The following is a 23,602-nucleotide window of genomic DNA, read 5'->3' on the forward strand; positions in this document are numbered from 1 at the left end:
CTGTGCGAATTGCAATAGGAATTTAGACGCCACAAGTGAGCTGTCAAAACGCTGTATATTATAGTTTGTATACAGACATCCATACATAACGACACTTGTTGATGTTTAAAGTCAATTTGGTGCTCATTGTTGATTTCATGTAAATAAGAAATCGAATATAGCAAATCACAGAAAATACATGTACACCAATTGGAGAGCCAGTAATATTATGACTCCCGCACCTTTAAAATTTAACATCTTGGAAACTAATTGACTTATCGAAAAAATTCTTTCACGTGTATTTTTTATTTTTAACAGAGAATACAGAATGCTAAAAAACAAAATTTGTGAACATTTATTTATTTTATTTATTTATTTTCTTTATTAGGAAAACATACAGCTTATATTATGATACATGTAGAATAAAAATAATAAGTCTTACACAAGCCTATGAGTTTTCACTGATAATTTAAAATTGAAAAGACAGATTCACAATACTTAATTATCTAACTTAAACATTTAAAACCATGCGCAAATTTGATTTGTAAGGTGTATTAATACACATTTTATGCCTTTATTAGGCCACGGAACCGCATAGGCCTCTCGTGAAATATGTCAACGTGACCATAATCACTGTCATACTTTTTTCAACATTCTCCATTGTCGTCGATTTGTAAATAGTGATGATATCAGTCCACTATTGATGCAGTAAAGAGCGCTTCACCGTCATTTTATAAACCTTGACCCTGTTATCAGGACTCGCTCACACTGGAGGAGTTCCAACGCCAACACACGCTTCTCCCGCCCGCTGAAGTCTCAAACCTGGACCGCGACCTGGCCAAGGAGATGGAGGAAGCCATCAAGAAGGAACTCTGGAAGCCACAGCCCCTGGAAAGGTCAGTACTACTAAACTTTTCTGATGTTGTCAGTGTGATATCGTTTGAATCGCTTCCATGTTAAATATAGGGTTCTCCATAATTTGAGTACATTATAAGTTCCGAAAACAATAACCTACTTATGTAACAAAACGGGTCATTTTACCGTTATTTTTAGTAAGGCGGTTATCAGACTGTGGAGCGCGGGGCGACAGATTTAATCATTGTATGCAAGTACCTCAGTTTGTATAGAAAACACGCGCGGCACTTCACACTGACAACGCGTCCGCGCGCGTGATTTTTTATATGAAAATCACGCGTTCCACGGCGGAGCGCGGCGCAGTGTGATAACCGCCTAATAAAACTAATTTTACACAGATGACCCGTATTTAACCAGCAAGCCTACATTAAAGAGATCTACATTTGCACTAAACAATAAATGTTTGTATCCAGCAGCGAATCGTCGACACAGGAGCTAGTCGATACGCTATCGGGCCCGAGTGAAACCTCGCGCAAGCGCAAGGACTCGCTCGAGATTATGCAAGAGATCGAGCGGGAGATCGACGACCTAGCTTTAGAAGACACCATCGATAGCGTGGTAAGTAGCGGCCACAGCCCCTCGGGGGCCGACGACGGCGGTAGGGACGATAGGGACAGTGATAGGGACAGTGACAGGGACGATAGTGACAGCGATAGGGATGATAGGGACGATAGCAAAGTTAAGGTCAGCGATAGGGGCGAGAGCCACGCTGTAGGTAACGGTTACAATGATTTGGCTAGGACAGACGCAGGGGCAGCGACTGAGGGCAACGAGACGACTGGTGCAAATGCGAGGCCCAATGGCTCTACTGGCAACCCCAGTGATAACATTGAGATAATTGGGGTAGATGCGGGGGCCAATGGCTACACTGGTGACCCCGGTGAGGATAACAATTCGACTGGGGCAGACGCGGAAGCCAATGGCTCCACTGGTGACCCCGGTGAGGACAACAATACGACTGGGGCAGACGCAGAAGCCAACGGCTCCACTTGTGGCCCCAGTGAGGACGACAATGAAACTGGGACAAGTGCGAAAGCCAATTACTTTACTTGTGGCCCCAGTGAGGACAACAGTTCGACTGGAGCAGATGCGGAAGCCAATGGCTCCACTGTTGACTTTAGTGAGGACAACAATTCGACTGGGGCAAACGCGGAAGCCAATGACTTCACTTGTGGCCCCAGTGAGGACAACAATTCGACAGGGGCAGATGTAGAAGCCAATGGCTTCGCTTGTGGCCCCAGTGAGGACAACAATTCGACTGGGGCAGACGCGGAAGCCAATGACTCCACTTGTGGCCCCAGTGAGGACAACAATTCGACAGGGGCAGATGTAGAAGCCAATGGCTTCGCTTGTGGCCCCAGTGAGGACAACAATTCGACAGGGGCAGATGTAGAAGCCAATGGCTTCGCTTGTGGCCCCAGTGAGGACAACAATTCCACTGGGGCAGAGGCGGAAGCCAATGGCTCCAATTGTGATCCTAGTGAAGACAACAATTCGACTAAGGCAAACGCGGAGGCCAATATCTCCACTGGTGGCCCTAGGGATGATAATGAGTCTTCTGAGGCAAATGCAGAGGACAATAGCTATACAATTGACCCCAGTGAGACCAAGGGGACAAATGGGGCAGATGCCGGGGCCAATGGCTACCCTAGTGGCCCCAGTGAAAACGAATCTAGTGGGGCAGATTCGGGCTCCAACGGCTACGCTGGTGACTCTGCTGAGGACAACGAGTCGAATAGAGCGGACAAGGGGTCTAATAGCAATACTGATGACCCCAGTGAAAACGAGTCGAATGGGGCAGGTGCGGGCCCCAACGGCTACACTGGGGATTCTACTGAGGACAACGAGTCGAATAGGGCGGACAGTGGGTCTAATAGCAATACTGGTGACCCCAGTGAAAACGAGTCGAGTGGGGCAGATTCGGGCTCCAACGGCTACACTAGTGATTCTACTGAGGACAACGAGTCGAATAGGGCAGACAGTGGGTCTAATAGCAATACTAGTGACCCCAGTGAAAACGAGTCGAGTGGGGCAGATTCGGGCTCCAATGGTTACACTGGTGACTTTACCGAGGACAACGAGTTGAATAGGACAGATGCAGGGGCCAATGATTGCACTGGGAATCCCAATGAAGACCACGAGACTGAGAAAAGCACGGAGGCCAATGGCTACACTGGCAATCTTAGCGTGAACGAGTTGATTGGGGCAGACGCGGGAGCCAATGGCTACACTGGTGGCCCTAGGAATGGCAACGAGTCTTATGGGACAAACGCGGGGGGCAACGGCTATACTGGTAACTCCAGTGGGAATAATGAGATGAGTGGGGTAGATGCGGGGGCCAATGGCTACAATGGCTGCTCCAGTGGGTCTACTAGGGCAGATGCGCGAGCCGATGGATATACTCGTGACTTTACTGAGGATAACGAGTCGACTAGGGCAGACTCAGAGTCTAATGGCCATACAACCCACCGTAGCGGGGTCAATGGCGTGACTAGTGCACATTCAGGGTCCAGTGATCCCACAGCTCGTCCAACTGAGAACAATGGATTGACTTGTGCAGAAGCGGTAGCCAATGGTCAGCTTTATGGCTCCAGCGCAGATAACGGGTCGACTGGTGCAAACTATCGCACAAGTGCACACGCGGACTCCAATGATCGCAATGGTGTCTCAAACGGAGACATTCATGTAGACGAATTGATTAGGCTAAACGCGGTAGCCACTGGTGGCCGCAGAGGGGACAATAGGTTGAATACGAGCTCTAGGGGAGCTAATCAAGGAGGTGTGTCTGGTAGCTATCGCATAGACAATCGTAGAGACAATGGCCCTACAAGCAGACATGGAGGAACCAATGGGCGCCAAGGGGCTTCTAGAATCAACCGCGGATCTTTTACCACATGGGGAGCTATGAATTTTTCGGTGGGCGGTGCTCTCGGGGCCCACGGTATGGACAATGTTTACGGATGGAGCAACGGGCTTTCGAGCTCTCGCCGCGGTGGCAACGGATTAAATAATCGCCGAAGACCCAACCTCTTCGGTGATCGTAGGACCGGCGACAGCGTTTACGAAGCTGGCAGGGGTATCGACGACCAGTTCGGGGGTCTGAGGTATCCCGGTGATATCGGGAACGTCGACAGGCTCTTCAGGGACTTAGCGGGCATCAACGACCGCAATAACGATGATCCGGTGGGAGAGTTGTACAACGGGTTCGACAGAGCGACCGGGCAAATGAGCGTGTCGTCGCGCGCGCGGAGCCCCGACGGGCCGGCGGCGGTGTTCGGGTGGGTGGACGGACGACCGCGCACGCACGAGGAGGCCCACGGGCCGTGGGGCCCGCGCCGCCGGAACGGCTTGTTGGAGGAGCGCGCGCGCCGCACGCCGCTGGGCCCGCCGCGCCCCGTCCGCTACGCCTGGGACGCCGATCGGTTCAGCCGGTTCATGAACATAGTGGAGGACAGACTGGACGACGAGTATTACAACCGGCACCTTCGCGACAGCCCGCAGCATGCGATTCTCAGCATAGTTCCACAGAGAAACCTCGGTGGTGAGGCCTTGGTGGTGGGGCAGGTTATCGAGTCTCTGGAGGCTTGCCGGTATAGTGAGGAAATTGTCCAGTTGTTTAATTTGGTAGACCGAGAGTCTGGAAGTCCGTTAAGGGCTGGCATTGATGATCTGGACGCATCTGGCGCTCCAGAGGAGGAGGGCGCCAGGGCTCTGCCCCCCGGCGGCCCGGTGCCAGCTGTTCACCCCGCGCCAGCTGTTCACCCGGCGCCAACTGTTCACCCGGAGCAATGCGACGACGGATACGTATATCCAGTCAATGATGACTACGTGCTCCAGATATCCGATGACTTGGATTAAAACCCATGCATAGATAAGTAGGCCGTAGATCTGCATCTAAATGGGTTTAATTACTATTATGGGCTCGAAAGTATATGTTAATCAAATCATTCCTAATATTCTTTGAACTCACATGATATGCATAATCAATTATTTACAAAGAGCATCTATTCAAATACAATTCGTTAGAGCAATTTTTAGTAACGTTTTTTATTTCTGTTTTAATTATTCGGTGAGGATAAGTTAAAGGTAATGATTACAATTGTTTTCATAAACGTATTTAGATTTAATACGATGTAAATGTATGTTTTAATTATACCCTGCGGCTCTGCATTCGTGGATTTCAGTTTGTCTGCAGAAGTGTAGGTTCTATCTATAATTTTAGAGCTTTCCTCCGATAAATCTGTATACAATAGGTTGCTGAAACCGGTTAATTTACTATGTAACCTTAACCTTTAACCAAGCTTAGGAAAAATATATTTTCACTGGTTTTTAACCATATCTTCACAGCATAAAATTCAAATTGATCTGGTCTCTTTTCCACGTTTGCCCGGTTAAGGGTTAATGAATAGTTATTAGAAAAAACGGTTAATATTCCGGTTACATGTTTTTGTTGCAAATATGCAAGTTTTTGTAGTTATTGTCAGATACATATTTGAAATGTAACCTGTATAGTTTTTAAAGAATATTTAACCGGTTTCGGGCCTTTGCAACAAGAAACGAAAGCAGTCCTTGAGATTACGTAAATAGGTGACAATTTAGTTATCCAATTATTCTCCCTGTAAAACGACAGGCTGATGATGACGAATTTAATTTTTATACTTGATCATACAAAAGGATTAATTCTACTATCCAACTTACTTTTCCTACAGTCCTCTTACTAAATTACTGATTGTTGTTGATAAAATTTGTTTGGAGAGCTTTTTTTAATACATATTTGAATTTCAGTTTCTAGAGTTGTTGCATTTGAGCAGTAGAAGCAATTATTTTTGTTTGATCCATTATAAAAATAACACTGTATTTGATTCTGCTTATAAAAATATGTTGATGCATACATGTACACTTTATTGAATTACTGAAAATAATGTTGCAATAAGCTGGTTTCAAGGACCGCTCCGTTGGCCTGCGCATCCTTGTCTTGCGAATCCCCAGCTTTTGTAGATAGTCCGTATATTGAATATCGTTCGTATCAATCACTGAACCTCTATACATACTGGACAGGGTTTCTCATACAAATGACAGTTAATTTTGTGTGCCAATTTGAAGCGCCACTACGAGTGTCCCGAGAACTAATTTTGACGTACTATCGCCAACAGTGTTAACTGTCCATTGAAAGTCATGTCATCTCGTTCTATCGCAAAGAATCGCCATTTGATTAGAGCGAGAGCAAAAACGGAAATGTATAGTTAACAGTGTGGGCGTGTGTACATTATATGGGGTAACCATAGCAGTAAGCGCGAAAGAAAATCACTAATTTTAGTTGCATGGACACTCGTATCTCCCTACAGTATGGCATACAGCGCTAAAATGGCGAAAATCAAATAGACAGAAAAATATTATGCCAGCCAGTCCATTTGTATAGAGGTCAGTGGTATCAATGTTCAATAAATCGATTGTATGGATGTTCAATTTTATGTGCGCTCTTTTCACCGATTTTAACATGTTTCTTTTCTTTTCCAGGATTTATACGATGACGCCGACCTAGACGATTAGCATTAGTTGTATTAAGTGTATTTAATTTTCTATTCTGTTATTAGAATTATGTATTTCCAGAAGTGCTAGTTATGGTGATAAACTTCTTGACTACGGCGCCAAAGCAAATTTAATGAGATTTTATTCAATAAATGACATTTTACAGACAATTATCCAACAGAACCTGATTAAATTTACTTTTGTGGCGTGACTGAGAAGTGTAACACTAATTATGTGTAAAATTAAAGTATTATACAGATTTTGTCTAACTTACTGTTCAATAGTGAAGAATTGTACAAACTTATTGTTCCTTTAAAAGTATCGTTAAATTGAACCGGTGCCTAATGTCAATAATAGTTTTTGCCATCTTATCGGCTGTAGATGAAGTGTATTGTCTTGATATAGATACAATCAGATCTTCTCACTCTAAGCGTCAAATCCTTTTGAGTACTACCAAATCATCGAATTTTGATTAGACTCATTTTCGCCTGTGCGTAGATAACCATTATTTGGAAATCGTGCCATCTGCACTGGTCTTTAATCTTTATCTTAGCATGGGGAAATACATTTGTATAAAAAGGCCAAAAGAGCGAGATTGCTGATAAAATTATTTATATTCTGTCTAGCTTTGTATAGTATTATACTTAACAGAATTGCCATTCCAAATCGAATACGACGGAACGTTTGAATAGTACACGAGTTTTTAGCCGAGTGTATATTTTATTTGTATTATAAATAAGTGTATAAAATTGTTCTTACTCACTTGCCGATCTTTTATGTGCAGTGTCATACAAGTCGTTTGATCGTATGTTAAATATATATAAATGTTTATAATAATTTATGCATGTATAATCATGCATAAATCGCCTTAGAGAAATGTAGTTTTCTATTTATTATAAACGACATTTATGGCATTTTTAACATAATTATGGTGATCTATGCATGATTATTGTTTTTTGACTACTCATAATAAATTAGTTTAGGTTAAAATAGTAGAAATTACCGATCCATCACTCGAGCCCGCTGTAGCACCTCCATAACTATTCCTGATCGTATTTAGAATTTATATTAAATTTCTAGTGAATAAACAAGACAGTTAATAAGTTATTGAAATATATGGAATTTGAAATCGAATAGTCTTTTATGTACATACAATATACACCCGCAATTCATCTTGGATATGCTTTAATCACATTACATTATAAATACATTCTACATACTTTGTTTAAAATTACTTAGCTAATTAAAATACCGATTTTGGCACTTTATCATCATTAAACATCTAAACTGGATATTTTGTAGGAATAAATTCTAAGTGGGTACAATGGCCTACTTATCTAGCGACCACAACCTTGTCTCCGCCTAGATCCATTTCAAAAGGGGTCCAGCATAGAAAAATGTATTTAATAATAGTAGCTCCAAGAGTACTCAGACCCGATTTTTCATGCCTGGTTGTAGACTCTATTCCACAGCTTGAATTTAGTGCACCAGTCTGGATGGTGACAGCCAGTGGCATTCAGGCCTACATTTGACAGTCACCGCACGCGCGTCCAGCCAGATAACTCAGTAAGTAGGTAAGTAAACGGAGAGATTTGGCCTGTATAGTTTATTCCAATCGGAAAATCGCTGTCCCTGATCAGCTGTCACTGACTGGATTTCCCACACTGGGCGAACGTGCTCACGCGACACGCTTGTCATCCTGCTCACTCTGCTCTTGAGTGAGCAAGATGTGGAGTTTGCAGCACGAGCCCGTTCGCCCAGTCTGGACGCACCATATCTGTGCACTACTCTGTACCTAATTACCTTAAAATATCTGTACCTAAATCAGAATTAGGATAGTAGTTACGAACAGATTATACTAGATTCATACTCGAGCTTGGATTCAAACCTGTTATGGGTTAAATCTATTAGTTTTTTCATTGATTTTCGTTTTCGTTTCATAATACGGGCCTTAGAATCCTTTGATTGTTTGTATTAACTACGCACGATTTAATTGGAGTTCAATTCTCGATAACGCGCTCTACTGATGAATGCAGACAACTTTTACCAAAATAGTGAAAAAAAAAACAGGTTATAAAATGTAAAACTTCCTTCCAAAGATCATTTCCATATTATTTTTTTATTTATTCTTTCCCGCATTTTTTTCTCTGTAAGGATCACGTGACTACGATGTTTCTACCCTCAATTAAGTTCTTACCAATATTTCGCATATTATAATCAGTAGTTCAGCAGCCTCAATAGTAAATCGGGAGGAAGTGCATTGGTATACTGTATACTCTATTGCAATACCTACTTAAATCGTCATTCAACAAATCTATTTATTGGCATAGTAAAAAACTGTACTGGTGCTACAACTCTGTACACCCAGGCGTTTACGTGCAAAGGCTCACTCACTTTAATGTAGGTAGATATTTTTGATGATATTTGATTCTCAGAGTAAAATAAGCCAGTGTTGTGTGCAGTAGCGTTGGTGCGAGTGTCAGACTGAGACGTGAGCGTGCATGAAGGTGATTTCTTTGGTTTTGACTGCACCAGTCAACTCGCGCGCAGTTTTTCCGCTAACGAAAAACACAGCTTATCTCACCGCCGCAGTGGCAGTGGGCAGTAGCGCGCTGTACAGACGCGCACGCGCCGGCCGCCGCGTCAAATACCTCGATAACAGTGTACTATTGTGAGTAATTTTAAATGTTTTCCTAATTTGTTTATGTAAGGCTAGTTAAGTTTGTGCTCTCATATGCAATGCGATTTGTGCAGAGTTTATTTAAAAATAGTGTATAATTTCTCAAATAAGTTTATGCGGTTTTTGAACTGGTTTCTATTCATTGTTATTGTTTTATTATAATAATAACTCAGGTTTCTTTAACAGTTTTCAATTGTTTTTTTATGGAAAACTAATTTAAATAAGAATATTTATTTCGCTCAACGCAAGTCGAAACTTGAAAAGTGGGAATACTAGAAACAGGTGCTGAGCAGGTAGGTACTATAGGTAAGATTTTATGTTTCGAGACAAGTTACCGTGATCAAGCTTGTGCATGTGCAGTGCTGACGGTAAATAAAGTGATTATTCGCAAAAACTAACATAGTAAATCATTAAAATAGGTGTTTTGCAAACATCTCTCGTACTCCTATGTAGGTTTGTCCAATACTAAGTGGGACCTAGGTAATTTTAGGTAAAGCAAGTGAGTAATGAATTAATAATTTTCTTAACCTGGAATTGCCATCTCTAATATTACACTTTAGTGACTGTAACCTGTAGTTTCGCTATTAAAATATTGTTTAAAATGTGGTACCACCGTCTTTGATCTGCTGAAAACAACGATAATAACAGAATCTTCCATTTTGTTAAGATCACCCTTAAGTAGATAATATTTTTGCTAGAATCCTAGTAGGTAAAATAAGGTTACTTAATGTTTGTTTTACTTTAAAATCAAAACCACATTGTATTATCACTGATTCGTTGTTTATACTTAGATATCGAGATCTTTTGTTAGATAGGTCTGTAACCATAGCTGGGCACCGTTAATCAAATAGTTAACTTCGTTAATCGTTAAACCGTTAATAAAAAAATTAACTTCGTTAAACGTTAAAACGTTACATTTCGCAAGATTTAACGCAAGTTAACGTTAATCGTTAATCCGTTAACACATGATAATAAAACGAAAAAAATAATTGTATGCAAGGTTCAAATAATTTCGAAAGCTTGCATAAGCATGGAATTTATTCCTCTTTTATGTTTGCGCTACAAGCTTTCGAAATTATTTGAACCTTGCATAAGTAGGTACAATTATTTTTTTCGTTTTAGTACAACTGCATTTCAGAATAAAAGTTTGTTTTAAAAAAAGTTTAAAACACTTTTTAGTAGTATCTCAATCTCAGAGCCTTGGTTTAATTACAATACAATTTAGCACCAAAGTGCTCGAAAAGACAAATCCAGCAAACCCAAACTCGATAAGTTTCCACCGTTTCGTTTAGGAATTCCTGTGGCCACCTCCTGACTCCATCATCAGGACCCTGGACATCATCTAGTACTAAAGTGCTCGAAAAGACAAATTAAACGAACCCAAATTCGATGCGATGCCGCCGTTTCATTTAGGAGTTCCTATGGCCACCTCATGACTCCATCATCAGACCAGCTCAATGGTATCATAACATTGCATTGTCATCGTACTTACATAAGTATACCAAATTTCAGCTCAATCGGTTCAGGAAAACTAGTCTGAAATTCAGTTGCAAGTGTTGTCCCACACATACAAACAAGTGTCGTTAGTGATCTGGTTACAAAAACTGTTGTTTTGGGTTCTGGAAGTTCTGGAAGCCCGAACGTACTTGTCAGAACGCGTTTTTTTAGCGTTTTTCAGCGTGCCTGCTGTATCTTTTTGGTAAATAGTAGGTACTGGATTAACGATTAACGGACTTAGGATAATTTAACGGAAGTTAACGAGTCCGTTAACATTTTTTAAAGTTAACTTAAAAGTTAATCCGTTAATAGAAATGTTAACTTCGTTAATTAACGATTAACGGATTAACGAGTTAATGCCCAGCTATGTCTGTAACTGTATTCAAAAACCCAATGTAAGTAAAATCAAATTGATTAAGTATAAACAAGCCAATCATGATAAGTACCTGTTACATAAAGCTATATTTTTATATTTATTTACCGCCTTATTGCTTCAGGTCATAATTATGATTTACTAATATTTGAAAATCAATTCCAACGCTTATTCAATTTATTATGAATGCACCAACAATAGTGATTAAACTTAAATGAATGTAAACACGTTCAGTCTTTTTTTATAGAAAATTAAATTTATAAAAACGATTTTATTGGAAAACTAGCGGCCGCCCGCGACTTCGTACGCGTGGATCCCGTTTTACCCCCTTCATCTATCTTACGCGGTTTAGATTTTTCATACAAAAGGATTTTCCCGCTAATTCCCGTTCCCGTGGGTATTTCGGGAATTCCTTGTTGTAACTAAGCTTTAAGATCACTAAGGTGTCAACATGCCAAATTTCAAGCGTCTAACTCAAGCGGTTTAGATTTTTCATACAAAAGGATTTTCCCGCTTATTCCTGTTCCCGTGGGAATTCCTAAGTATACTATAACCTGCCCAGGATAATTGTACCAAGTTTCGTTAAAATCCGTCGAGTAGTTTTTGTTTCTATAAGGAACATACAGACGGACAGACAGACAGACAAAAATTTTACTGATTGCATTTTTGGCATCAGTATCGATCACTAATCACCCCCTGATAGTTATTTTGAAAATATATTTCATGTACAGAATTGACCTCTCTACAGATTTATTATAGGTAAGTATAGGTACATATAGATAGCCCTCTTAGCCTAGGCTCAGACCACCGATTTTTTTACGGCCGATAGTTTAGTCGGGCAGTTAATCAGTATAGGCATGTATGGAAGTGCGCACATTACACTACATTACACCGATTGATTCTTCATACAAATTAGAATCGGGCCCAACTATCGGCCGACTAAAAATCGGTGGTTTGCGCCTGTAGCTTAGGGTGGATTCGACCAAACAAGAGTAAATATTGATGGGGCAAGTTTATCCTCGTAGAGCATCCATTTCCAAGCGCAACTAATGAGATGAATGTATATGATTGCATAAATTAAAATTGTACCATACATAGGTACAAACAAAATAACATAAATGGTGAAAAAAAAATCTTAACTTCGCATGTTTTACCGCTGTTAGCCCTACGATAAAATATGTATTTGAAAAATATATAGAAGCTATAGAGTACTCTCAAAATAATTAAGTCACAGAAATTAATTATTGAATAAACTATTACAAATATTAAAAAATAATAAACTCAACCCTTATTCAAATAAGTAAAGGTAGATATATTACCACATTGTTTACTTTTAAAAAAGTTATATTTTTAAATATTTTTTTTACTTATTTAAGCCATCTTACAACTTTTCAACGTCATTTGTCACTGTCAGGTAGGTAATGTCAAAGTCAACCAAACGGTTTTGGTGTGAATTTCAAGTTCTTAGCGCGCTTTTTTGGTATTTTTGAAAGTTTGTTCAACGAAAATTCTGATAAGTGTTTTTTCGATTCAAATTCCTAAACTTCTCCCAATAGAGTAATACTTTAAGTATCACTTTAAAATATTTTGAGATGTATGTGCAGTTTAGCTATATGCAAAACCGTGAGATAACGAAGTAAAAAAATTTGTTAAGATGTTGTTAATTTTTTTTACCGACTAAACATAATAAACGCAGCGTAGCGACTTAGTTTTAATTTCATTAATATAAAATTTATCTCAAATTTTCATTTCATTTCTTTGCAACCTAGTTAGGTAATAAAAAGACTAGGTTTGTTATAGCAATGTTATTATAATTTAAAAAGTGTTAATATTACAAGAGGTACAATATAATCGTACATGTTGCTGGCATACCTCATTGAATAATGAAAAATTAAAATCCTCAGATCGCTGGTCAAACATTGTGACATACTTTGAGGCACCTATGTGTCTAGATGTTGATGAATTCGGACTTAAGCATTACATTAGGTAAACTGCTTGGTTTAGATTGAGGTCACTTGCTACCTGTCTCGGAACTAATGACCATGAGATATCTAATCTATTCGTTAATTTACTTAGATCGATCTAGCACTCTATTAAGTTGAGGTAGCGAATGTAAATTACGACTAAAACCATTTGCATTCCAAGGAAATAATTTGCTGCGTAAAGTTTCACGCAGTATTAAATACATATTATTATAAATAAACTGCATGTTTATTCTGCTAACAGTTTTTTTATACAAGAAAAATATGATATAAGTAAGTGTTTATTTAAAATCTCAGGAATGTTCCACTAACAATACTCATCTAAACGCTGATTGTTTTTAGGGCTCCCTCGGCGCACTTAGACAATAGCGTATTGTCGCTGGCGGTAGTTAAACATCGGCTAATGTTAGCGATTGCATTCCCTAGTGTCAATAATTCAATCTTAATGATAGTGTCATCTATGAAGAAACCGAAGATGCATCTTTTTTTAAAATCTCTTTAGGTCATTGTATTCCTTGATCGTTTTTTCACATAGGTAACTACTTTACATTCATAATATGCATTATGCATATTTATTTGCTCACAAAACTAATACTTAACATAAATAAATAAGTTGACGTACAGAAGAATCTTCAAACAATATATGTTATTGTTTTTAGGTGAGATCTCCGTCAAATTAAGCTACTTAACTGTTTATAAGTAAAATAAGACAATATTTAATATAACATAACATGTGTGTTAAAACGCCTTTTTAAGTTATTGTCTCCCAGGACAGCTCGTTCTGGTAACAGAAAGATTTTGTAACTTGAACATAAAATAATATATTTGCATAAACAAAGGGTAACCACACTAGTCACCATCCAAGGTGATTCAAGCCAATGTGAAGTGCAAGAGCAAGTTACCTTAACCTTCAGAGTTATTTTGAACAGTTGAGCAATCAAATATATCGAATTATTTACTTACCGATGTTAAAATTGACTTTTTGTGACTTTTTATGCTCTCTTGAATTTTGATAACATTAAGTGCTTGCTTTTTATTATCTTCGTTTTGTTTTGAATAATTTTCTATTTACCTACCTTCCTATATTGCTATGCCCTTTAGATATAGGGTCCATAAGTAATAAATTATTGAGTATTGAGTAACACAGGGAAGGTACATAGGTGAGTTACAATAAAATTAACGGTTCAAAATGTAGATCAAGTCAGTCGGTCCGCATCGTCGTTTAAATCCTAATAACCTAATAATGAAATCTAGCAGTCAACAGTAAGTATATTAATTTATATTTAAGAAGTTTTTTTTATTCAATTCAATCTTATATTCTCATAATCGTATTAATTTAATCTGTTAGATGCGAATAAAAGTTGAATGTGTTTAAAACCTAGTCACCAAAGGTTACCTTACCAGATAGGTAACTACGTACCTACCTATTGTTTAGGTTTAGGTACTTAGACTTACTAAATACCTACAATTTAAGCGTACCTAATTTTACTTTGGCATAAAGTTCTCTGTGCAGTTAATTCTCACGTTACATCATTAAATGAAAGATTTCAATTTTCATGAAAGTACAACCTAGAATAATTCACGTTAAAAACCTAATAATTAATATCTTGTTTAATTAAGACAGACAGAAAAAATACAAGTTTTTACTTATTGTGTTGCACTCTACCTTGACTAATCGCGTGGCCACTTTCCTCACAACGACACTGATCTTGCCAGACGCAAACGTGCCGGAAAACTGATAAGGATCACGCACGTAATATGTGGGTACTTCTATAAGTACCCACTCAATTCCTTCTACTCTGTCGAGTTGCATTGGATTGTTAAGGGGGCGTCCATAAATTACGTGAGACTTTTAGGGGGGGGAGGGGGTCAACGAAAACCTCACAAAATCTCACGTGGGGGAGAGGGGGGGTTTCGGAAAATATCACGTAATTTTTCCTACAAGAAATAGAGTAAAATTGCCAGAAAACTGGGTTATTGAAGTAAAAAAAATGATTTTTTTTATGATGATAATGACAATTTATTCTAAACCGTCTAATCAAATTAAACTAAAAATGCCTCCATCAGCATTTGTGAACACTAAAGATGCAGAATAAATGTCGAAATTAAGAAAATTCGAAATTTAAAAAAAAACGTCATCGGCATCGCTATTGCGTAAAAAATTGGCCAAGTGCGTGTCGTGCCACGCGCAGTGTAGGGTTCCGTAAGCAATTGCTTGTCTTACTAAACGACTGGAAGCTACGGAACCCTGCACTGCGCGTGGCACGACACTGGGTTACTGATTTTTTCATATAAATCTAATAGACTCGAAGCATAGACATGGCAAAATAGGCATTTTATTAAATATCACGTGAGATTAGGGGGGTGGGGGAGGGGGTCAGGCAAAATCTCACCAAATCTCACCAAGGGGGGCGGGGGGGTTGAAAAATGGCCAAAATTGTCTCACGTAATTTATGGACGCCCCCTAAGTAGAATCAAAACATTTCTATCAATCAATGATAATATCGTTGTGGCTACCTTAACCGTCTGGCCAGCTGGGAAGTGTAGCCTAAATCCTCCATTTGTCTCTGGTAAATTACGCGGTTTTACTCCTGCAGTGGATACTAAATGACGATATGATGATATTGCTCTATGCTTGCCCATTCACGCTCGATGTTTTATATCGTAGTTGGTGTGAAGCATTTTAAAATCAAAGCAGTCGTTAAAATAAGCTACCATTATTAGTAGTTTAACGTATCCTACATCGACATCTTTATAGTTTATCTAATTTCCATTGGCCAGTACGCCTAAGATGCGCGTTGTGATAACTTTTATCGACGTCAAAGTGTATGGGCAAACTCGATAAAATGGCGTGATAACCGCTTATCGCGGCGCGCATCTTAGGCCTACAGGTGTCAAAGTCAAAGTCAAAATTTCTTTATTTGTTTAGACTAATAAATCGTTCTTACAAATCGTCATTTTGCTCTTAAGGAGCCTCTACATGTCTCATAATCTTTTTACCCTACCAGCGTACGGTGTACACTTGCATTATCGTTTGAACTACTTTTTAAGATGGCAAGTTCCATCCTAGGCTAATGGAGCACGCACATTACGCCTAATGAGTTGTCCAAGTAGATATAGGTACTTTGGTAAATACGTTTTGCTTGCAGCGAGTCATCGACCTAAGATACGGCAAAGACTCGTTTTCACGCGTATAAAAACAGATTTTTCAATGTAGAAGACATTTTTTAACCTGTCAAGTAAAAAACGAGAAATAATCCGACATATGGACAAGGTAAAATCACAGAATAATAACAAGTACTGTAAAATGCACAATTTCGTTTAAAATATTTTAAAGAGACGAGGTTTTATTAAAAATCCTTGTTTAAAATGTAATAAACGGTTATTAGTTTTATCCAATATCATAACATCCAATTGGGAAAATATAACGTATTTTTACTTTATTATTACACCTAGTTATGGCTAGTACCACTGAATTAGTGACCACACCGGGAATGGAACCGGTGATTGACTTCGCCAACGGTGCCACGCTACCAAGCAGTCGATCATAATCCCATAACATCTGCTCGACACTATTTTTATAAATAAAATCCTTGAACAAATTCTTCAAAATGAATTATTTTGACTCCATAGGTCCATGTTTGACTCAATGTGTGAAAAGCTGACATATTTTCATTTATTTTCTGTAAATATTCGATTTTCATATTCGTACAAGTGACCATTAAAGTTTCAATAAATAAAATGCAGCTCTTGAAAAGTAGGTGTTATCTCCATTGACTAGTTGTTTTCAGATACCCCCCTATCTAGGATCCAATCGGTATGTTGTTATTATGTGCCTTCCTATCTCTACGTATGTAAGGAATAGGTATAGACCCTATGAAAGTATGTGTGATCTTTCATGGCGGATATTTTATTTCCTGTTTCTGCTGAAGCGAAGCCAAAGGACAACAACTTTTCAAGTTTAACTTGGCTTTTGATATTGTTGAGATTCCTTTATTTTCTCTGTACGATAAAATGAGGTACTTCCTCATCCTAATGTCACTATACTGATTTACAGGCCTATCTACTTGATTCATTTTGGACCTCCAAAAGCAACGAATTAATTCGTTGATTAAACATACAATAATTTACCGGCGTAGTTTTAATTTTTATTAAAATTGTAGAGCTGCCTATTAAAACGCGAAGTCGTTGATTCTGTGGACAATATTCTGCTCATGTGATTGATCCTTTCCTAGGCTCTTGTTTCTAATCCTAAGTACACTGAAGTCGACTTAGCTCGTATGTGTGAGCACCCTTGAGCTAACAAGGCACTGACCTGTGGATTGTCCACTGCAATGATATTCCAGTAGCGTTCTAACAACAATAATCGGGATTCTCGAGGAATGTCCTTGTGGCAGCCAGTGGTCGGTTTTATTCAAGGTGTCATGGTCATTTGTACAGTCAGCGCTCATCGGATTATACACGTTTGTTGTAAAGTAGCATTTATTGCAATGACATAAGGTCCCGCAGTGTAAATCTTGATGCGCCATGTCGTCACACTGCCAAATCAGAAAATACTAAACTATTGTCACGCACGACTTTGTTGGGATCGAACCCGGAACTCCTCGCTCAGTGCGATGCCACGCTAACATTAAATAAATTGTGTTAATGTTGATGAGATAGTTACAGACAGACCTCTAAAAACACAACTGTGATCTTGCTAACTATTTTCGACTATAGTTTTATTTATATCATATTAATATAAACAGTATTTTTTCAAGTAAAGTTATCAAGAGTTCATTTTAGTCAATTTCTATTCGCATGATCTACCTTGAATGAACGCATACTGATCGCACCCAAGTAGCTGCGGACAATTATTATTGTCTTAGAATTCATTAAGGAACCGGTTTAGTTTGCTAGGAATTAGTCAATGACTTGCACTCGGATTATTGAAGGTAGTAAGTAAACAGTCAGGTAATATGTTGGTCATCATCATCATCATCATCATCTCAGCCATAGGACGTCCACTGCTGAACATAGGGCTCCCACAATGCTTTCCATGTTGCCCGGTTGGTAGCGGCCTGAGTTCAGCGCCTTTCTGCTACCTTTATGATGTCGTCGGTCCACCTGGCAGGTTGGTGTGAGTTAAATTCAAATTATTTATTACGCGTAAGTATGTAGGCCGCTTCCAGGGCTCAATATAACTGAAAAAAACTGGCGGAATAAACTCAGTTACCTTGTCAATAAAATCAATCTAAGTAAATACTTGAATAATGACCATCTAGTATACTTTTTTGGGTCAAGTGGTTTGTTTTCTTATCGCTATACGAGAGCATCTCAATTTTCGAGATATCAATTTACGCATTATCGATGACAAATGACAATCTGCGTGCACGCATTGTGGTTACTCTAAGTCAGTGTTTTTCAACCTTTTTCATGACACGAGTAGTATGAAAAAATTTTTGGCGACCCCCCAAGACCGTTCGCTTTTTATTTCATGCATTTTATAATGTTGCAAAGATGTTTGTAGGGACTGAATACTTCAATCCATACAACATTTGCATAATTAGATTTCGGATTAATCTGTCTTTATAAGATTTTTTTTACTGAAGTAGTTTTGAAAAACACTGCTCTAAGTTATTTATATAGATTGTTTATCTGAATTAGCACTCGGTCGTGCTATTTTCAATACTAATAAGTTTTACAACGTCTTTTTTATTTTGTTTATAAAAAAACTCATAAAACTCATTTATTTTTTTAAATAGGTTTAATAAAAGCTCTTTTACTAATATTTTGTGCTTGTCGTCTCATACCACGCATTATCCTAATTAATTGATGAATCCTAATTAATTATTCATGAGTAATAGAAGAGATCGCTATTAGCTATAAGACAAAAGGGTACCTAAACATTAATTTGTAGATATTTGTGCAGGACGACTACAAATCGGCCGAGCGGAACCCTAAAAATATCAAAAGAAACCGCAGTAAATACATATACGTACCTATAGGTATGTAATAAATCATCGGCGCTCGGCAAGTACCAAAAAAGACAGAGACAGCGCGAGCGCGCAAAGGACAGCGATTGTACGCGCGCCCGCAATAACCGCCCTTACGATCTACGAAATAAGGCTCATATCCGGACGCCTTATAGTTTGTTTACGACTTCCGCAAGTTCGAGCACAGAATAAGTAATAGTACAGGTACAGAAGGATTACTCCGCAAGACGATTTAAATAAATGCGAGTCTTGCTACGACGCGATACAGTGGAATTCAGCTCGCACAGCACTACGTACCTACAATTTTATTCACCTACAAGTTTTGTCTCTTTCTATCGCGTGCCTCTGAACTTTTCTTACGCTGTTAGGGTTGCTGTCTAGTGAAAAAATATTAATCTACTTATTTGTAATGAGGTACGTATGTAGGTAAGTATGCATTCATTATGGAAAACCTTGGGAGAGGCCTTTGTCCAGCAGTGACGCATTCTGAGCAGTAGTCATAGTAGGTTAGGTTCCTATACTATCCTAGTAATTATTGATTACCCACTTGGCCAACATACCTTTCAGCATCTTTGGGAAGCGAAAAAAAAGATGAATCCGGTAGATTACTTTTCGAATTTAAACACCCGAACGCCGCACAATATTTCTTTTTCTTTATGTCCATTTTTAAATAATACTTCGATCATAGAATTATAATCATACTACAACGCACGCCAGCGTCCTGACGAGCGCGCGCGTGACACTCGACTGATATAATACCCGCCGGCGGGGCGCTTCGCTGTAGGTAATTATCGGATGTACCGCGCGGAGTGAGCCAGGCCTGGTTCGAGTAAGTACTCGCGTATTCCCGAATACGGGCGGACCGCGTATTATTCTAGAAAATAGGCGGGATTTTATGGGTATACAGGGTGTTAGGTAAATGGGTATATGAGCCGACACTAGCCCATGTTAACATGGTCATATAAATGGTATGGTGAAGTCAGAAAATTGATATCTTCATTTTAATTATTTTATTTTTCATACAAATCGGATGTTATAAAATTTATTTTGTATGAAAATTAAAAAAATTAAAATGATGATATCAAATTTCTGACTTCACCATACCATTTATATGCCCGTGTTAACATGGGCTAGTGTCGGCTCATATACCCATTTACCTAACACACTGTATAAACCGGTTGCCGGGTCGCACCAAGCATAGTCTTCTCTAATCAATTGAAGTGAATAGTCTTCTGAAATCAACCGAAGAGAATAGTCTCAAGACAGTCTACTCAAGAGTCTCAAGAGCGCATAGTGAAGATAGTGAATAGACCAACGACTACAGCATAGACTTCGGACACCGTATAGCATAGCGACTTCGGATACCGTATTGACCGGACTCCTACAGCGTGTGACATCGACCGCACCTAGGGAATGCAGAATCGGTTCTCGTTTGAGGAACCGGGTTTTTCGGGTCTGGTGGTCATAAGAACCGGGAGCCCCGGTTTTTTCGGTTCTTTCGGTTCCAAAAAAAACAATATTTTGATTATGTTTTTTTTATTGAAATAACACTTCTTTGAATAGACTAGGAATAATCAACAAACATGATTTACAATATTTTTCTATTTTTACTAAATTCTACTCCCAAAAATAAAAAAAAAGTAAAATAATTAGTTTTCAATTGAGGTACCACAATCAGTCTTTTTCATCCAACTTATCGATATATTTGACTATTTATATATTGACTGTCAGGTGCAAAGCAAATAAAGGAGAAGGAGTGTTGCCAACTCTCACACAAAAATATCATCATCATCATCATCATCATCATTTAATTTTAAACCATAGGATAGGACGTCCACTGCTGAACATAAACCTCCCCCAATGCTTTTCATGTTGATCGATTGGTAGCGGCCTGCGTCCAGCGCTTCCCTGCTACCTTTATGATGTCGTCGGTCCACCTTGTGGGTGGACGTTCCACGCTGCGTTTTCCGGTACGCGGCCTCCATTCCAGGACCTTCCTGCCCCATCGGCCGTCAGTTCTGCGTCCGCGTCGGGCTATGTCCGCTGAATCCGCTGACATAGAAATGAGGAGATCCGTAAATGAACTAAAGTCGCTATTTTAGTTCATTTATTCTCCTCATTTCTGATTCGATCTCGTAAAGAAACACCGAGCATAGCCCTCTCCATAGCACGCTGTGCAACTTTGAGCTTCTGTATAAGGCCTATAGTGAGAGGCCACGTTTCCGAGCCATAAGTCATCACTGGTAACACACATTGGTTGTAGACTTTCGTCCTCAGGCACTGAGGTATTTTGGATGAAAAGATGTTGCGTAGTTACCCGAACGCTGCCTAGCCGAGTTGGATTCGACGATTGACTCCCTTCTCGAAATTGGACCTACCTAGCTGGATCGTCAACAATCTCGAGGATTGAGCTCCCAACCGAAACTAGGTAGTGCGCAACATGGACATTGGACATAAGCTTTGTTTTGTCCATATTCATCCTCAGGCCTACCTGTTAGGAAACTCGATTAAGGTCTTTGAGCATTGTGCCAAGATCTTACAACGATTCTGCCATGACCACAATCAGTATCGTGGGCAAACCGAAGGTGAGTGATGTACTCGCCATTAATGTTTATGCCGAATCCTTTCCATTCAAGGAGTTTGATAGCGTCTTCCAATGCAGTGGTGTACAGTTTAGGAGATATAACATCTCCCTGCCTAACGCCTTACTGCAGAGGAATCGTCCTCGTGCTCTGCTCTACAGGAGCAGAGCACGAGGACCGACATGGTGGCGTTTTTGTACAAGCACTTCAGCACCTCGATATACCGATAGTCAATACGGGACCGCTGAAGAGACTGTAAGCACTGCCCAAGACCCGAACGAATCGAAGACCTTCTCATAGTCTACGAACGCCAAGCATAGTGGCAAGTTATACTCGTCAATCTTCTGTATAACCTGTCGCAGCGTAAGCGCAAACAAAAATCTCGTATGCCAGTGATTTTAAAAATTGTAAGAAAAATGCTTAAAATATTTACATATCTCATAAAAAAAAAACAAAATACAAAACCAATAAGTAGGTAATCTTTATTAGTAGCTAATCTGATATCTTTAGGTTCTCTATACGTTCGCAATGTTCTTGTTACGACTCATGCCTAATACCTATAACAGATTTTTAGATAAATATGCAAAACCCGAAAGTACCGAAAGAACCGGGTTTTGAATTTTTAAAACCCGGTTCTTAAGCTGTCGAAAAAACCCGGGTTTTCCCGGTTCTTTCGGTTCCGGGATTACCCGGGTACAAACCCTAACCGCACCGTGTTCACCGTTTATAGCGTCACACCGCACATAGTATAGAAGCCACGAGGTACGAAGACGTGGCAACGATCCACCACCGATTATAGTATAGCAGTGCAGAGATTGGAGACACCGTCAGCGGAGCTTCTACAGTCTACAGTCCACCGCTCTCCGTTTCACCGCATCCGTGTACCTACCCCGCTCCGATTACCCGGTCTTCGTAACCGTTCCGCATAATTTTGTGACCGGATAAATAAACAGTCCTGCACATTTTTCTGGTCCTTCGAGCCGGATCGTTGTCGAACTTTCCCGAAGAAATAGAACCTTCGAGAACACCGAAGCGGCCTTCGTGAAGTGGCATTATTAGTACCGACAGAAGATGCCTGTGACACGTTCAAAAAAAGGCAAGGCGAAAACATCGCAGCCAGCTACGCCACCCATGACGCCACCACCAGAAGGCGTGACGTCATCACTACAGTCTGCCGTAACAGCACAGGAGGAGTTAATAGAATTAGGGCCTCCATCCGTTCCACCCACAGACGTCACAGGACAGCACTCGACGGCTTCACCGCGAGCAACGCTCTCGCATACCGACTGCGCCCGTCGATTAGCTAAGGCGGAGGCAGAGATAGCCCGCCTACAGTTAGAGCTTGCCATCGCCCGCCGCAAGCTAATAGAGATGGAGTCCGATGATGACGATGACTCGGCATCTTTGAAAGGAGATGGCGACTTACAACCGCTATCACCTGTAACCGTCACCGCACCGCAGCCGACGTCATCGAAGCAGTTTATAGATTTAACAGAACTCGCAACAGCCATCGCAACCGCAGCGCGCGCCGGACAGCAGCCACAGTACATCGGAGAATTGCCGAACTTCAGTGGCGCGCACTACGATTGGCTCGCATTTAAAGCAGCCTACACCGAAACCGCGAGTTTCTTCAGCGAGTTAGAAAACATCGCACGACTCCGGCGGTCACTCATAGGAAGAGCCAAGGAAGCCGTGACCTCCTTGCTAATAGTGAACGCGAAGGCGCAAGACATTATGCGCACATTGGAAATGCGTTTTGGCCGCCCGGACTCAATAGCCCTGTCCGAGATAGATAATTTAAGACGTGTTCAGAGACTCACCGACTCACCGGAACAGGTTTGTGTGTTCGCTAGCAGAATTCAGAATAGCGTAGCGACACTCCGTGCCCTTGAGCGAACACACTACCTCTACAACCCAGAGATAGTTCATAGTCTTATCGAGAAGTTGACACCGGCGCTTCGCTACCGGTGGTATGACTACGCCTGGGAGCACACAGAGGAGGAACCAGACCTCATAAAGTTTAGTCGTTTCATCGAGCTAGAAGCCATGAAGTGTGCTAAGTTCGCTGCTCCCGAACCAGTTTACCGAGA

The 23,602-nt window shown here is 40.1% G+C and overlaps 1 protein-coding gene across 3 annotated transcripts in view; it reads left to right on the top strand.

Moving 5' to 3' along the window:
• LOC135086779 (coatomer subunit beta') overlaps positions 1 to 7,557 on the top strand; it is a 40,586-nt gene extending 33,029 nt beyond the window's left edge. For 2 of the 3 annotated variants that reach the window (XM_063981569.1, XM_063981566.1), the window contains 3 exons: positions 736 to 875; positions 1,308 to 1,452; positions 6,412 to 7,557. In XM_063981569.1, coding sequence (XP_063837639.1) covers positions 736 to 875; positions 1,308 to 1,452; positions 6,412 to 6,444 — 318 coding nt within the window. In that variant the 3' untranslated portion in view covers positions 6,445 to 7,557. The remainder of the gene's footprint in view (positions 1 to 735; positions 876 to 1,307; positions 1,453 to 6,411) is intronic. The other variant, XM_063981568.1, reaches the window with a different exon arrangement.
• Positions 7,558 to 23,602: the final 16,045 nt, after the last annotated feature.

Source organism: Ostrinia nubilalis, chromosome Z (genome assembly GCF_963855985.1).
Source record: "Ostrinia nubilalis chromosome Z, ilOstNubi1.1, whole genome shotgun sequence".
NCBI classification, from domain to species: Eukaryota; Metazoa; Arthropoda; class Insecta; order Lepidoptera; family Crambidae; genus Ostrinia; species Ostrinia nubilalis.